This window comes from Silurus meridionalis, chromosome 26 (genome assembly GCF_014805685.1).
Source record: "Silurus meridionalis isolate SWU-2019-XX chromosome 26, ASM1480568v1, whole genome shotgun sequence".
NCBI classification, from domain to species: domain Eukaryota; kingdom Metazoa; phylum Chordata; class Actinopteri; order Siluriformes; family Siluridae; genus Silurus; species Silurus meridionalis.
The window spans coordinates 11,421,308-11,438,311 of record NC_060909.1 but is presented as its reverse complement, the minus strand read 5'-3'; the positions used below and the strand labels follow the sequence as shown (position 1 = coordinate 11,438,311).

At 36.1% G+C, this 17,004-nt stretch overlaps 2 protein-coding genes across 2 annotated transcripts; both read right to left on the bottom strand.

Annotated features, from left to right (window-relative positions):
• Positions 1 to 370: 370 nt before the first annotated feature.
• Positions 371 to 3,366, bottom strand: cdca9 (cell division cycle associated 9). Its single transcript, XM_046840079.1, is given in 11 exon segments — positions 371 to 483; positions 561 to 647; positions 726 to 798; positions 876 to 962; positions 1,604 to 1,652; positions 1,758 to 1,826; positions 2,697 to 2,748; positions 2,863 to 2,903; positions 2,988 to 3,071; positions 3,074 to 3,118; positions 3,220 to 3,366. Coding segments are annotated over 11 exon segments (756 nt in total). The 5' UTR covers positions 3,338 to 3,366; the 3' UTR covers positions 371 to 432.
• Positions 3,367 to 4,511: 1,145 nt separating this feature from the next.
• gpt2 (glutamic pyruvate transaminase (alanine aminotransferase) 2) lies at positions 4,512 to 16,266 on the bottom strand. Its single transcript, XM_046840803.1, has 11 exons — positions 15,690 to 16,266; positions 13,498 to 13,587; positions 12,057 to 12,165; positions 11,467 to 11,600; positions 10,578 to 10,821; positions 9,957 to 10,036; positions 9,631 to 9,767; positions 8,503 to 8,677; positions 7,106 to 7,261; positions 6,765 to 6,877; positions 4,512 to 6,110 (listed from the first exon to the last, which is right to left on the bottom strand). Exons 1-11 carry the CDS (start codon positions 15,978 to 15,980, stop codon positions 6,002 to 6,004), a joined length of 1,638 nt encoding a protein of 545 aa, XP_046696759.1. The 5' UTR covers positions 15,981 to 16,266; the 3' UTR covers positions 4,512 to 6,001.
• Positions 16,267 to 17,004: the final 738 nt, after the last annotated feature.

The window sequence follows — 17,004 nt, the reverse complement described above, 5'->3', positions numbered from 1 at the left end:
TAATTTTGATCAGTGTGTTTTCTACAAATTATTTTTTTTTATTTTTTTAAATGCCTTAGTTAATTTGTGGAAAAGGTGTTCTGGTAGCATGGTATAGACAGGACAAAAACTTCCCTCAACTGTTGAGCAGTGAAGATGACATTATTTCAGAAATGTTCAATTGTTTATAAATTGTTTTCTAATTTTTATTGCCAGTGTATATCCTTATTGTGTCAGGGACTGCTAATTACATTCTACTGACTAATTGATCAAATTATTCCACAATTTGCCACCATTTTTTTTTTTTTAAATGCACCTGTTAATACATCCGTTTTAGTAATTTAAATCTAATCTGAAAAGCAATATATAGTCATTTGTTCAGTAATGCACAAAGTTTTTAAATATTTATTATTTTAATATTTAAAATTAAAACAAGTATTCAATTTTGAGATTTTAGGGAGCATTTTTCAGCTTGACTTTGTTGCACAGGTACTCCATCAGCTCCTGCAAACAAACAGATATCAGACAATTAAAAACAAACACCAAACCGCAGCATTAGACAGAATTTGCATGTTTCTCACCTTAATCTTTTGCATCTGGCATAAAGCCAGCTCATCCAACAGTTCAAGTTTAACTTCATCTTTAGTCTCCTCCGACAGGAACAAGGTCTAGCAAGCGACACAAAAGCCAGACATTTTAGCCACATTAAATTTCTTCAAGGTCAAACCCAAGGTAGCAGCTCTTACCTCTCCAAGAGAGGTTGTGATCGTGGCAGTAGCAAGTCCTGAGAGATCGTCACTTAATGACCGACTTTGAAATCTGCAGAAAACAAAACATAAGAGATTTGTTTTGCTTCAGAAGATGTATCCTGGGTTTATCCAATATTGAAGTCTTACCTCATATTACCACCTAGCAGAAGAGTTTGGTCACTCAGCTTCATCACACGACCTTGAGTTCTTTTAGCACTGATTGTTGACACACATCTGGGCAGGAGGGAAGAGAAAAAAAAAAAAAAAGTTTACAGGCTTTAAATGCCGTCTCAAAATAATTCCTGTTACTTTGGTTTCAAACAGTAATTAACCATCGTTTGAGTTAATGCCAACATTACAGCACAAATAAACTAAAATCAGTGCATGTGAATCATTAATACATTTGAAATAAGTAATAGAATTATACTTTTAAAAAGCAGTATAATGCACTAGCAGTTAAAATGTGTACTGTACAACATTGACTTAGTTTCAAAGCTTTTGAAAAAGGTCATTTCATTCATATTAAACATTGCAATTTTGACATCACTTAGGGTCTAGTCACATTTTCTGCCAGTTTAGACTTCTTTTTAGAGGACAGTAAATACACTGCCTTACAAGCTACACGGTGACTGAAAATATATTCGTTTAATTTCTATAGTATTGTCCTTTGAGAAAATACTAAAATGGTTGCTGAAATGCGAGTGGTGTAATCACTTTGAGATATGCATGTAAAATTCTCCTACATTTCATTAACCATTTACACACACACAAACTTTTGTTTGAATTTGTTTAACATTTAAACATAGTAGACATCCATCCTTGTAAATGACAAAAGTAACTATGTATTGATGCAAGACTGATCCTATAGACTTTACCTTAAATTCCCAGTGCTGTTACTGGCCTGCATTTTCTTCTTGGTCTTTTCTATATTTTGTTTTAAAAAAAAAAAAAAAAAAACCCAAGCAAGGGAAGAAACATCAAATAACTAAAAATTAATTAATATACACATTACAGGTCATGTGATTCATACCTTATTATCATCAGTCTTGAGACCTGTAGATCTTTGGGCTGCTACTGTCGTTGTGGTACTTGACTTACCTTAAGAATGGCAAACCGGACACAATAAGAAAGGACAAATACGATGTGATTGTGTCTTTAGACATTTTAAACCTGAATAAAAATACTATGGAGGAATTTCATGTTAATGCAGGCGAATATATAAATATATATTACTTTAAGTCATTAAAGACTTCAACTTTATTGGTTTCCAAGAATGAATAATTGATGCATACTTTCCTATTTATTTACGTTTGGTACTGTACTAAATTCTATAAATTATCCACTTAGACACAACCTGTTCTCTGATTGGTCAACTGTTTACCGTAACTTTCGTACAAAAAGGCACCCCTTGGGTATTTAAAAATATTTACTAAAATAAAATTACAAAAATCATCATTTATGTTACCTGTATTATATGAATATCATTTTTAATAAATTATACTATGATTATATTACTAAATATTATATTAATATTTTATCATTTAATACATAGTGTGTATAAATTAAAACATATCTATGGCACTACCATAATGCCGGCAGACCATCTTAACTAGGGCTTATTTTCAGCAATATGTTTTGCATGACAAGTGTCAGAACTTTGTGGGTCATTCCACATCATGACTTGGTCAAAAAACAAAGCAAATAAACAGCATAATGTTTGCTTTTGATTGCACAAACAGCAACAAAACAAGCTCCAGTGCCATTAGTTTCTACTAGAGTTAAGTTTTAGTACTTTGTAGCATAATTTTTCTATGTGCAATGATGTGTACATATTTGTATAGTTTTTTTTAAGCTTTGATATTTTTATCTATCTATCTATCTATCTATCTATCTATATCTAATACCTGTCTATCCACACACACACGTTCAACACTTTTCTTTTCTCTGACTCCTTAAAACTTATGTCACCTTTTTTGCTGGGCTTTCTGCTGAGTGGCTTGCTAATCTCCGGAGACACAGCCTGCGAGAAAATATACAACATTTTAGAGATAAAATGTACACAAGAGAATAAAAGCAAAATAAACAACGCAGTTGTACAAACTGCCCACAAGGTGGAGACATCACTTAAACTCACCCCAATAGCCATTGTAACGTCCCCAACAGATGCATCCTGTGCTGAAAAACATATTTACGTTAACTAGGAAAATGTACAAGTTAACATTTTATCTACTTAAAGCATTTTATTTGATCTAATCCTACCACTCATTATATCTTTAATCAGCGTTGTATGAAGCGACTGAGGCAGTTTCATCATCTCTATTTTCACTGCTCTGTCCAGTGTGCCATTAATTTATCCATTTTGGCCTCCATTTCATTTATTCTTTCCTGTGCTGTTACAAAAACACACATTCAGCCTTATAACACACATGGATTTGTTGACAATAAGCATGATATTAATAGGACTGTGGGGAAAGAAAAAAAATAAATCAACCTTCTTTCTCAAACTGCTGGATGAACAGTGCTTTCCTTTTCCTGAGTTTATCAGCTGCTTGGTCTCTCTGGAGACCTTCAGAGCTTTGACTTCCTTTACGAGTTCTTCTGGCAGCCATGTTCCCACAATCACACCTCACCACTGAACCTGGCTTTAAACTCATGGTTAGTGACTGACATGATTAACAACAGGTGCAGCAACAATCAGACGGGATGAACTGCAACAATGAATGTGTTTGGCTAAATCTCAAATGTTTACCATTACTTGTATTCATATACTACTGATACTAGTAGGATTGTTAATGTATTTCTATTAAATTGATTTATAAATCCATCTGGTAGAAGTTTCTTCATAGGTTCTACTAATGAAAACACAAAAACAATTTACATCAGAATTCCTGTTTTTAAACAAATGTTTTATGGTTTCAAATACTCTTTTCAATGTTATAGAGAACATATCTTAAACGGTCTTTAAATAGATTAAATTCAGTGATAGATTATATAACTAAAAAAATGATTTTAAATGTATAGATTGTCTGTACTTGACAGATCCACTGACGCACTGCCGTCTTATTTTGTGTGCATTTCTTGTTCAAATCAAGATAATGATGTTCTGAATTTAAGGTTTCTACCTCATAGCAACAATCTACTGATTTATTCAAGGTAAAAAAAATAATTTTAATGATCTTAATAAAGAATTAAATAAAGAAAAGTACATATAAGGTGGTATAACTCAAGTCTTCATAAATCAGCACTTTACCAGTGTGTGTTACTTAAAGCTGCATGAAGCAGTTTCCCTGCTAAAGTGTTTTAATTAAATACATCATTGATCGTTATAACATGCTTCTATTTACATCCCTTATTGATAAAAATAAAGCTAAACCCTATATACAATACAAATCTGAAATTAAAATGTAAAACTAATTATTTTCTGTCAATTTGATAGGTAAAATAAAATAGATAAAACTTTTACATGCATTCTTTTGTAAATAAATTTGCTAACAAACCTGGCAAATGCTTTAAATTTTATCTGATTGTTAACTAGATTCATTTTTCAAGTTCCTATGGAAACAATCCTACAGATTCGTTAAAAGTGGAAAACCGTAAATGTTTTTTTTTTGCTCTGAATAAAAAAAAGTTCAATAAAGAAATGAAACTCTACAAAATGGTAATTTAACAGTCTTCATTTTAATTACAGCTTTAATTTTGGCATTTAGATTCATTATTATTTACATTACTCAAGTTACACATTAATGAAGAAATGCAAAATGAGAGTAAACATACACAAAAATGTACCTTCAGATAAAAACAGTTTGGCTTTGTTAATTTGAACTTCACAATATGTAGGTCTACAAATAAGAGTCAAACTCACTGAAGTGAAGTGACAATAATTAATAAAAGGATATTAGTAACATGGACACTTCAAATTACAACAGGTTTGAAAGGAGACTGCATAGATAGGCGTTGTCTCTGTGCATTACATTTGTTGCTGTTCAAGAGTTTTCAGGAAAAAAATATTAATAAAATCTCCAGAATGCTTTCCAGAAAAATGTAATTAAAAAAAAAAATAGCTTTTAAGTGATACATATTAGATATAGAGAAATGCCAAATCTGGTAACAGGTAATCATTAGCTTGTCTGAAATTACATTTTCACTTCAATTTTTACTTCAGGAAATTAGACATGTACTTCAGTAAAAAAAAAAAAAAAAAACACTGTGAAACAGTTTTTAATAGCACATGAATGCAAAAGCAAAAATAACCACAGTAAAGGAAAAAAACTAACAAAAGCAGCAAAAGAAAACAAGACACCAGAGACACTCCCCATTCTCTATTTAACGTTTAAATATATTCAGCACAAAAAGTAAAACAAATAAAATGAAAAACACCTCGATCATAATGAAGAACTGTGCGTTTATGAAACTACATCAACACTGTCCCAGTGTGCGTTACTTAAAGCTGCATGAAGCAGCAGTTTGGGAAATGTGTAAAAGTGTTTTTTATTAAATACAGTATCGATCATTATAGCACCTCTCTCTCTCAACATCCCTTATTAATACAAATAAAGCAGAACATATTTACAATACAAATCTGAAATTAATAAAATGTGAAACTCACATATTTGTTAGTTGCTGGCCAATTTTCATTGATGCATTAATTATAAACTATTAGCTAGTTTTCCAGGAAACCTGACAAAAATAATAGTTAGATGAACGTTAACTAGCTAGTCACTTTTTAAGTTAGAGAAACGGAATGCTAGTTTGCTAGCAAACCTGGCCAAAATTTTGGCTGCCTGGTATTAATTAAAAAATTATCAGCTGAATGTTAGCTAGCTTATTAGCGACCCTGGCCAGAGTGCTGGCGACAAGTTTGAATTACATACATTTTAAGGCCACACGGTATATTTATTTATAAGAGATATATGTTGAGAAGCTTTGTATATCACAAACAAGTTTCAAATAAATACATTAATATTGTTATATTGACAAACCTAATTTTGTGATGTAAAAACGTGTTTAATGAAGATGAACATGATGTGAATACGGAGAAAAACTGTCATTTCATGCCTTAGTGTAAGATCTTTTACAGGTAAACTATATTGACTCCCATTCATAATTATTTTATAGTAGCACAAAGGCACATGGCTCATGAAAAAGTGTCCTTTTTAGGGGAAATTGAATTTAAAGCAGAATATGAAGTTACTTAACACAACTGCTACTTGTGGGTAATGTGTTAAGTATTATTTCATCCATGTTCTGTGGTCAGCATCTCATGCTCAAACACCTCACTGAGGCTCCTGAAGGTCCGAGTACTCCTTTAGAAACCCGATGTGGAAATCCCGCACCTTCTCCAGCAGTACCTTCAGCTTTTCGTGAGATGGGAGAATGGTCATTCTGAAATGAAACATTGAGACAGAATTGTGTCACATTTCGGAGGAATGTGATAAAGTTCCTATCCTATGACCTGTACAACAACAAGAACAAGGCAATTCTTTTTCTTGAGAATTTTAGCATATGCAAATCTAATGCATCGCTTCAAGTGTAAAACGGCTTTTTCTTTTTGCATAATATGAAATGCTTTGCCCAAATACAAAAACAAGGTATTAACCTGAGGTGAAAAAAAAACTAATTTAAACTTTAATATACAGAGCATGCTTTGCAAGACAAATATTAAAAATATGTACAATATCAGCAGAACAAAGTGCTGTTGAGACTTGTATATTGGGACAGATTTGTATACTGGGCCATCAAACATTTAGCATGTTTCAACATGAAGGTAAATACAAGCAACAGTAAATCAAGCAACGTTTAAACAACCTGAACAAACAAATAATGTTGTAACTTATGCATAATTGTGGACTATTATTTTGACTGCTGTTACCTGTAAACAAGACAGGAAATTAGTGGGTTGGGGTAATGGGTAATCGTTGCTTTTCTTAAAACAAAAACCATTCGAATAAATACACAAAATAAAAATTATTTTGTGAATGTAGGATGGATAAAAAGACTGGGACTAAAGGGCACTGGGATATCTGGAAGTAAGATTACCTGAAATGGTATGTGCCTTCTCTTTGTCCGAAGCCACTGCCAGGCACCACACAGATTCCTGTTTCCTCCAGGAGCCGCAGGCAGTACAGCATGTCCGGCTGCATTCCCAAAGCCTGCACAAGGCCATCAGTGTAGAATGATGAAATCATAGTGAAGGTGTATGAGCAATGCATTTCAGCTGGTCATGACAAATGGATTTTAAAATATAACAACACACTTGTCTTTTCGAATATCCTGGTTTACACGATTAAACATTCAAGTTACACCTTTTGTGCTTGTAATGTTAAAGTTAAAATCAGAGATTAATGTCAATGCTACAATATGAAGCAGTGAGAACATACCTTAGCTTCTTCCACTGCTTTTGGTGGAATGAAAATCTGTGGAAATGCGTACATGGCCCCCTGCACAGGATTACACTTGATGCCAGGCACTGCATTGAGAATCTGCTCTGTTAATTTCGCTTTTTCTGCTAAAGCTCCCAGCACTGCTGCTTTTTCCTGAAATGCACATCAGTAAACATTTACAGTGCGTTCAAAATTATCTCCGCAGCTGCTATGTAGACTAGTAGTGGTGCGTTGACACGCCCTTGTTTGGTGCCACCAGTCTGTTGTACGTATCCAAAGAGTTATTCGCCAGCCGTGTATTTTTGTGTGAAAATGTTAACCATCAAAGAAGTTTTTTTCCCTTTTTTTTTTTCCTCTAGTTTTATCGCTAAGTTGGCGATAAATACATGGATATGGATCGTAAAAATTTCAAGCAGCTTTTCCGAAGACAAGAATACATCATGGCGATACAGTGCGAGATTTAATAACTACATTTCGAAGTACAGGTTCTGTGGCAGATGCACCGAGAAATGATTGACCAAGTGTTAGTGTAAGGATAGACTTCTCGATATTTCTGATAAGATGACAAGTCCGTTCAAGTCAATGAGGGAACTGGCACAGGAAACGGACATTAGTCTAGGAACGGCCCACACAGCTGTAAGGATTTAATTCATTCGAATTAAAACCAATAAAACTTTCTTTCGGCTTCTCCCGTTAGGGGTCGCCACAGTGGACCATCCGCATGTTTGATTTGTCACGTTTTTACGCTGGATGCCCTTCCTAACTCAACCCTCCCCATTTATCCGGGCTTGGGACCAGCACTCAGGCTTGTGCAACCCTAATGGCTGGGGTTCGTTAAAACCAATAGATTATGTTAAAAGACTGCGGCAATGTGAGTGGTTCAATAATTTCATACACCAAAATAAAACTGGCCTGGTTGGTGAAACTAATTTCACTGATGACACTACTCGAAGACGTCTTCAGGAATCACATAATTTCAAAGGGTTTCTGGCCTCCATGGTCACCTGACCTAACACCACCTGATTTTTACTTCTGAGGTGCAGCAAAAGGAGCTGTTTATAAGACCCCTCTAAAATCCACTCACGAACTGAAAACTGCCTTCTCCGCTTCACACTGCTTTCATTACAGAGGAAAAGTTACGTGTCTTTGGCAATATGACAAAACAAACTGAATCATGCATTTAACAACAGGGACAGCACTTTCAGTGCTTAATGTAAAGTGAATGACATTTATGATTTTAATAAATTAATACATGAGTGAGAATAATAATGAGTTTCATTAAACTAATATTTTCCTATAACCTACACTACGCGGCCACTGCGGAGGGACTTTTTGAACACACTGTATTTACCAAGGAATCATGATTCTGAGGCAAATCGCACAATATTACAAACCTTGTGGAATTTCATAAAGGACGGCTCGTCTGGATCAGGAGGATTCACGATGACGTCCATTGCGGCCTGGCCAGCCACGGTGGGGCACAGTCTGACCGAAAGCAGCTTTACCAGTTGGGCCTTGACGTCCGGGTCCAGGTTAACAATCTCCATATAGCCTCCCCTGAATCCACACCTAAGGAACACAGCTAGGAGTTAGATCATTTAGAGCATCCTGTCAGAATTTAAGCACTTCTGGATCATGGAATACAACCTCATCAACAACCTGCATCAGTAAAGGATGAATTACCACAAGCGTTTATTTGGCAAGTTTATCATAAAATGTTGTACCGAATATCCAGAAATGCTAAATGTACATTTTAAGAATATAGTCATTTTAAAGTTTCAGAATAAAACTTTTTTCCCCCATTAATTTCAGCACTTTTTTTTCTGGCTTATATGTTTTGAGGTGTATATTGTGTATTGTAGAAATGTCAAGTATTGTGATATTTCTGTCAGGTGTCCTCTGCATTTATTGTCAATTATTTAATTTCTTTTATACCATTTTATTATTATAAAATCTAAGACTAGGACATTTCTTGTTTAGAAATTTTAAGACTATTATAACTTGGAAGTGTCCTGTGATTGAGTTGTAAGAACTTGCACATCAGTATAAACCTATGATTTTGCAGCTGCATTGCTGTCAGAGCTGCTGTTTCACTGGCAGTTTAATAACAGGAAAAGAAGAATATATGGTGTAGCTATGCCTTTCCAGTCTTCACAGCAGTTTTCACACCCTCATTTGTCCTCTTTAGTGAAACAGAACTGAGCCAAATGTGCAAATTATTTATTGACAGTGTTGCACAAGGTGTTTACATGTTGATATTACTGCAGAAGTCAACATCTTAGCTCAGCTCTTTGTTAGCCATGCAATTATGCATATTAATTTCTATTCCTTGCACTTAATGTTCCCTGGTGCAGTTTATATAAGTCCACTGTTCAGCACATGCTGTCCTGTTCGGTGTATGTGTATTTTAGTTTAAGCTGCAGTAAGCATTATTCTGCCTGCAGTATGAGGCAGCGTTATGTGTGAGCGTTTAAGTCTGGGTGGAATTTCAGAGGCGTGCTGACTCAGATATCAGTACTTACTCTCCTGTGTAACCTTTAGAGGTGGAATGGAACGAGGCCAGCTCCACGCTGTTAAAGTACTCTGGTCCCATTTCATACAGCACCTTCTTAAATGAGTGAAACTGGCAGTCAGGAGCATACACGTTCTCCTGATACACCTGTAGGATTAAAATAAGGAATATTAAGGGCCAAACTGATCACAAAATGCACAGGAAAAGTAATTATAAACCAGATTTTAGTGGTACCAAACACAACAGAACCCTTTTAGCCTCTCATCAAGTGCTTAAAAGTATGAAAGGCGCTAGTCAGGGAAAACAAACTGTCTATATCAGCTTTTACATCATTACCTCGTCAGCCATTACAAAGAGGTTTTCCTCGTAGGCGAAGTGCAGGACGTCCTCGATGCACTTCTTGCTCTGAACCTGACCTATTTACACAGAGGGGAGGACAGAGATTAACAGTGACAGAACAGTATGCTCAGTGAAACAGAACAGTACACTTCGTACTATGAGGATAATGTAGCCAAAATGATTCATTTACCCAAATCCTATTTGCTACATGGACAAAATCTGGACACAATGTAATGTGTTTTGTTCTTTTTTGATACAGAAAAGGACATTTGAAATAGGAAGCAGCAAAAAACAGTACTTCTGCTTAATTACACCAACTCTATACTTCTTATTTTCCTACAACAGTACAGTTTATTTATTTTTAATACATTCCAAAATATTTATTTGCACCTTTACTGGAACTAAGCATATCTGAGCAATTAATTCAGCCCATAGAATGCTGATTAGATGTTGCAGAAAAACAAATATATAAACTTGAAGTGCTTTTAAGAAAAATAACTATGCTTAGTTATATTGTTAGTAATATATATTAATCAAACTCACTGAATAGAAAGGATGTGCATTTCAACCCTGCCTGCATTTCAAATATTAAGTCATTTAAAGAATGTGATGTCTCACCGGTAGGGTTTCCAGGGTTGATGATGCAGAGGACTCGGGGCTGACAGTGCTGTTTAGCAGCTTGGTATGCTCTGTGGAGCTCATTGACATCCAGTGCCCAGCAGTTGTCCTCGTCTAGATAGTAATTTATCTGCACAGCACCCAGCTCAGCGATGGCAGCAGAATAAAGGGGGTACTGCGGGATGGGGATCATCACACCTGTACGGTTATGACCTTCACCTGACACCAGCAGTTTCAGAATGTTCTGAGGAACAAACACAAATGAACATATTAGTGTCTCAGTAACTGAATTGCACAGGGAGTTGCCTTAATACCACCACTAGGCTACTCTGAGATGACATTAAAATGTTAACAAATATAGCCCATGTGCTGTTTGGAACACGTTCAATATACAACAATATACTAATGAATGTGGGCACATTTATTAGTCATTGGAGGTTACAGCAAGGCATATGTGCCTAATGCACATACTGAGTCACTGCAGGACTGCATGCTGGTATCTGACTCAATTTGTAGATGAGAAAGCGCAGTAGCTGTGTGTACACTGCAGAAATATAAATATAAAATCGATTCCCAAAAACCCTGGAAAACATATCGAATTTAAATAAGACAACTAACATTTCTATGGAAATGCTTCGAACTTAGGGCTGATCTTGGGGCAAACTGGCTCATATTCATGGACCCTGCCTATTTATTACCTGTCTGCCTGGTCTCAACAAATAAAACATGTCACAACAAGTAGAGTGACAAGAACTTCTTGACAATAAACAGGAACATTTTTGGTATTTTCACTCTGGTTTGGTAAAAGTTTTAATCATGGTCATTAGTGTATGCCTACCAAATGTTTAATATATGTTCTTTGAGCTTTAAGCTGGCTTAAGGATCATACCATGATGCCATCGCTGGCCCCAGTGGTGAGAAAGATGTTCTCCCAGTTAGCTGGTACACCCTCATCTCTTTGCTCGATGAAGGCTGCAATGTCCTCTCGGATACACTGCACCCCTTCACTGGCACTGTAGGAGCCTGCGACATATCCATAAATATTCACACACACACACACACACACACACACACACACACACACACACACACACACACACACACATTTCAACACACTATTCAACGTCAGTGTAACCCACTGACTGAAACATCAGACCTTTTATTTTGTTAAAAATGGAACATTGTGGGTAATAAGCATTATGAAGTTGTGTATTTTAACCTTTCTGAATTAATACACTCTGTATATATTATTTTCTAGACATTTACAAACAACTTGTCAGTCTCTTTTTTCACTATTGTAAATTTATCTGTCTGTCTACCTCATTGTCTATGTGTCTTTCTAAAATAGTTTGTCTGGGTTTTTTTTTTTTGCCTGGCAACTGCTTATTTCTATTTTCTGTCTCTCTTAGTTTCCACATTTTATATACAGGGTCTGTTTTGCTACATGTCTATGTATGTCTGTTTCTCTTTCGCACATACCGATGCTTTGTCCTCCACAGCCCTTCAGGATGCGCTTTGCTCTCCACTTTGAATCCTCAGGGAAACTCGGGCTGTCCATGAGCTCAGGGAATGTGCAGAGAGCCACCACCTGAAGACAAATTGTATATACTGCTATTCTAATACGAAGAATTCTAAAATGGGAACAATGGTTCATGTTTTGAGTTATCCTTTCATTGAAGCAAACTTGCTATGGAAACCTCAGACTCATGTGAGAGCCAATACATTGAAAACAACTAACATACTATTTGATATTTTAGGAACAACAATTCCAGCAGAGAATTAACATCATCAGTATTCAAAAAATGATGGATTTTTAGTACTTGGAGGATATAATAATATTGCGTAATGAGGCTACCAAAGGCATTTTGGTAGTGCTGAATCATACATATTGTCCATTGATCAAAAGTCCAAAAGCTTTAAGAGAACAACTGGTGTATAAAATACCATAATGTTGTAATACAGATTTAAAAGAACTGAACGGCTCATTGAACACACAATATTCTGGCAATTCACAGTCACACTGATGAACTGCTTTTTTAATTTAGCCTCCTATAGCTGAGAAATTATGCTTTTTCTGTAAAGTTATGTGCGACAAGAATATCAGACTCTGTCAATCTGAGCTCAGCCTGTATGATATATTTACTCCCACAGCACCTGCTAGCTGCTTCACTACAGGACAGTGCTGACAACACAATGGTTCACAGAGATTTATAACCTGCTACAATCATACTCACGGTTAACACTGACAGTCTGACTCACACAGACTAAATCTACAGCCAGGGCATGAGCCAAAACTGGTTGTCAAATACTGCAGTATTTAATACTCACTATTAGTGTAATAAAGAGATTTCAGGTGAGCCAAAAGCTGTATGACTGTAAACTAGACGGTCACAGTTTAAGATGAGATTATTTCAATGTCATTCCGAATAAAATGCCTAATTATCAGCCATGGGTGTTCAAATACAAACAGTGCAATTAAAACATGATATTTAAAAAAAAAAAACAGTGCCCTTATTTTTGTTTTGGAGTGTTGGATTACATTTTTTTATTAATACTAATATTTTTCTACAGTTTGAACAACTTCACCCCGGCTACTCTAAAACACTCGTTCCATGCTGTCTGGATTTAACAGCTTTCGAATAAAGGTTTATCTTTGGATTCTGGTGCGACTCAATTCCTGAAGAATTTGTTCCAGCTGCTGCTCGGCTGTTTTTCAACTTTACACAGGAGCAGTAATGACAAATAAAACAGTACAGCATTTTACCGTGTGTTGTTAATGAACAGTAGTCAAAGAAGCAACCATTTTCCCAGCGTCACGTAGTCAGTCCTTCTTCAGAGTAGAGTAACACACAGTCTGAGATTTAGAAACAAGAACATCCAAGTGTGGCGACATGTTTTTCACACCTTCACCTTATCTTACCTGTCTTAGGAATGTGATTGGTTGTTGTCCCATTGCATGAGCATCTCCAATGTTGGCTTTAATGACCTCGGTGAAGGGCTTCTTTCCTCCCTGTAAGTCAAACAGAGAGAAAATTCAGTTTAGATTTAATGTTCCAGTGGAAATAAATGCTGTTTTCAGAGATTATAATGTGTTATAATTACTCCGCACCCAAATTACAAAATACACCCAAAGTGGAAAAGAACAAATCAGACACTAGGCTTTTATTTGCCATACATATTTGTATACATCATTATAGTGCCACTTGGTACCATTATAACAACCCAATACCACAAACACATGCATTTAGGTCAACAATATGCACAAGAACAACTTTATTTGTGTTTTTCACAGAATTTAGAGAATCATTAATAATTTATAAAACACTTTTAGTTAGATTTTATCACTTTCTAGAGCAGCAATATGATTTTCATCTTCCCAGTGATATAAACAAGCATGAATTATTCAATTAAATGATTTTGCTTTCCAATGGATAAATCTTTGTTACACCTTTTGGAAGATATTACACCACAACACAGCTACATACAGGAAGGTCGAAGAAGACGAAACACAGAAAATGAATTATTAAAAAAAAGGGGAAGACAATGTTTTAAGAAGGAATTTAGATGCTTGCTGCAATCCAAAATAAAACAAAAACATTTTAAAAGACTGTTGCCTAAATTTACCTGCCTCCATATTATACTGACTAAAGTCTGCATGAATGCTTATGTTCTATTTAACACACAGTAGGTCTCTTAATAAATTATAATTCTTATTTTTCTTTAAAGTGGTCTAAGTACACTTGTGCCCGTTAACTCTTAAATCATAAATTGTTAATATGACAGAAATGTCTTTCCAATCTAATCATAGTCAAAAGGGTCTTTCAGTCACATACATATACACATCCAAGAGTTATCAGGGGAAAGTATAGAAGATTTTCAACCTAACAACACTTCTCTCCGTCTCTCCGCAATCAATGCTACAACTCCTCAGTTAACGTGTCTTGTCAGGGTTCAAAATGTTTTGTATGAAACTATCAACCATTAGATGACTCTGCTCAGCTTGTGATTGAATCCAGAGAGCAAGACAGCTCTTGCATCACTGCTGGCAGTTTAGAGTGTATACACTGGACATCTGTGGGATTAAAAAGAGTATCCAGGGCTTGGGAAAGCACCTGTCCCATCTGAGGGCTAAAATTAAATCTGTCTATTTGTCTATACTAAGGTCAGCTTCTCCAAAGCCAAAAGTAGGAAAACTCAAGTGTGCCGTGTGTCTTGCCTAATTTGTTTTCATACTGAGACTTTTTGAAGCAGTGCTGATGTGGTATTATTTTTCTAAAATAATATTGTTTAAAGACTATAATCACAGTCTTGATATCACCCAAATGAGGATAAGGTTCCCCTTTTGAGTCTGGTTCCTCTCAAGGTTTCTTCCTCATAACATCTAAGGGAGTTTTTGCCACAGTCGCCACGGCTGCTCATCAGGGATAAATACACATCGTTCACCTTAACTGTTAAATTCTGTAAAGCTGCTTTGAGACAATGTCTGTTGTGAAAAGCGCTATAGAAATAAACTTGACTTGACTTTCTGCAATGTCAAAATTCAACATGTATGATATGAAGAGCTAGAGGAAATTCTGAAATGCAAATACACCTACGTAGTTATTATTGTTTTTAAAAGACGCCATTCCATTTATTTATCTTCAGTACTTTCATAAGTTAAAGGTATAAAAGATAACTTAGACCAGCAAATGAACGGGGAAATATGGCTTTGTACTTTCTGCTGAGTAGACATAAAATACAAAGATATTTCTTTTATTTTGAAACATCTTTGGACTGACAAGAACAATGTCACGAAAGATGGACTATGCAGTTTGCACGAGAATGTGAAGGCAAAATCTTACTTTTATACACAGATGTGATGTGATTGTTTGGTTTCTGGTTTCCTTTAAACAGTTATATATTGATAGTGTTTATAAAGCAGACACAAGAAGCTCACGCGCACAGGTATGATAGAAGCTCCAGGCTGATCACACTAATACTCAGATCCGAGAGAGGTATTTTCTGATGCAACTCTGATCTACACGGCCACGTTGACAGCTCGTTATCATATTAATAAGAGGAGGAGTGTAAAAGCGAGACGGGGGAAACCGGAAGTGCGACCCCGAGTCTTACCTGCTGTATTACTTTCTCGATCTCTGCGGCTTTAATGACGATTGGTCCTCTCACCGCGTACTCCACGGCCTTCACATGCGGGTTCAGGTTCTCCATGCTCAGAGTCTTCTCTCGCGGCTTGGTCTTCCCCAGAGCAGCAGATGCTGCGGCCGCCTCGGCGGTGATGTACCGCTCCCTCCCGCACCCCCATACCGGGTACCGCCATTTCTCAGACACGCGCCTTAATCCCGCACATTGACCAAAAGACCCAGTGATTAAACCCCGGTTTGTTAGAGACCGAAATCTGTTCATTATTTCTATTTATTATTATTATTATTTTACTATTAATATTATATGCTGATGTCAAAATCAAATGAATGAAGCGGGTTACTCTTCCGAAGCTCCTCTTCGAAGAACAATGCGCAATCGAAATATGAACCGATTTATAAAGTCTCAAAGAGAAGAAACCGAACTGTTTCACAACAAAAATGAATCAATTTTATGCAATCAAGTATAAAACGATTGAACGTGTTCTGTCGACGGCCGCCTTTTATTTCCAAACCGCCGTCCACACTCTTTCATCAGCCGGCAACGCATGCGTCTTTAATCATGGGAATTGTAGTTCTTCTCAGGTTTGATTTCCTTTCGACTCGCGAAGGCGCAATTTCTAAAAACTAAAAATCCCAGAAAGGCTTTTGTTTACGGTGTACGTCAGCACCCAACCCCCCCACTCTCTGCTTTCTGATTGGTCAGAACAAGACCCGCCTCCTTACGCAAAAGGAAACGGACACATTGGAGATTTTCCACACCTTGTTCGTATTATGCATATTATATATGTGCAACCTTAAACAGGTATGCAGTTCTTTAAGGAATAAGACATTTTCTAATAGAATCACAGTTTATAGATATGACTTTAACGAAAACATAGAAAGTTACGCCATGTGAGATAAACCACGTGACATCTCAAACGCCATCGTTACTATGGAGTAATTATTACAATAACGATACGGTCATGTCGGCTGTCCAATCAAACGCCTGCTTTTGAAACAGCGGGAGGGGAGGCTGGACTTTCTCATCAGAATGACCCGACACTGCCACCTGCTGACTAGTTTGATGTCCTGCAATTACCGTTCTGCTCTTTGTATTGAGCATTGCTGACACGTGGCGCAGATCATCGCCTAATTTTATCTCCTCAATGTGTTTATATGGAATAAATAAAGTGGCGAAATGTGTTTCATGAGCACAGATTATTGCTTATTGTTGTCTATATTGTCGGTATTTGTATATTATGTTTCATGGTGATTGAGAATTTATATTTTGATGGTGAGAAAAGAGT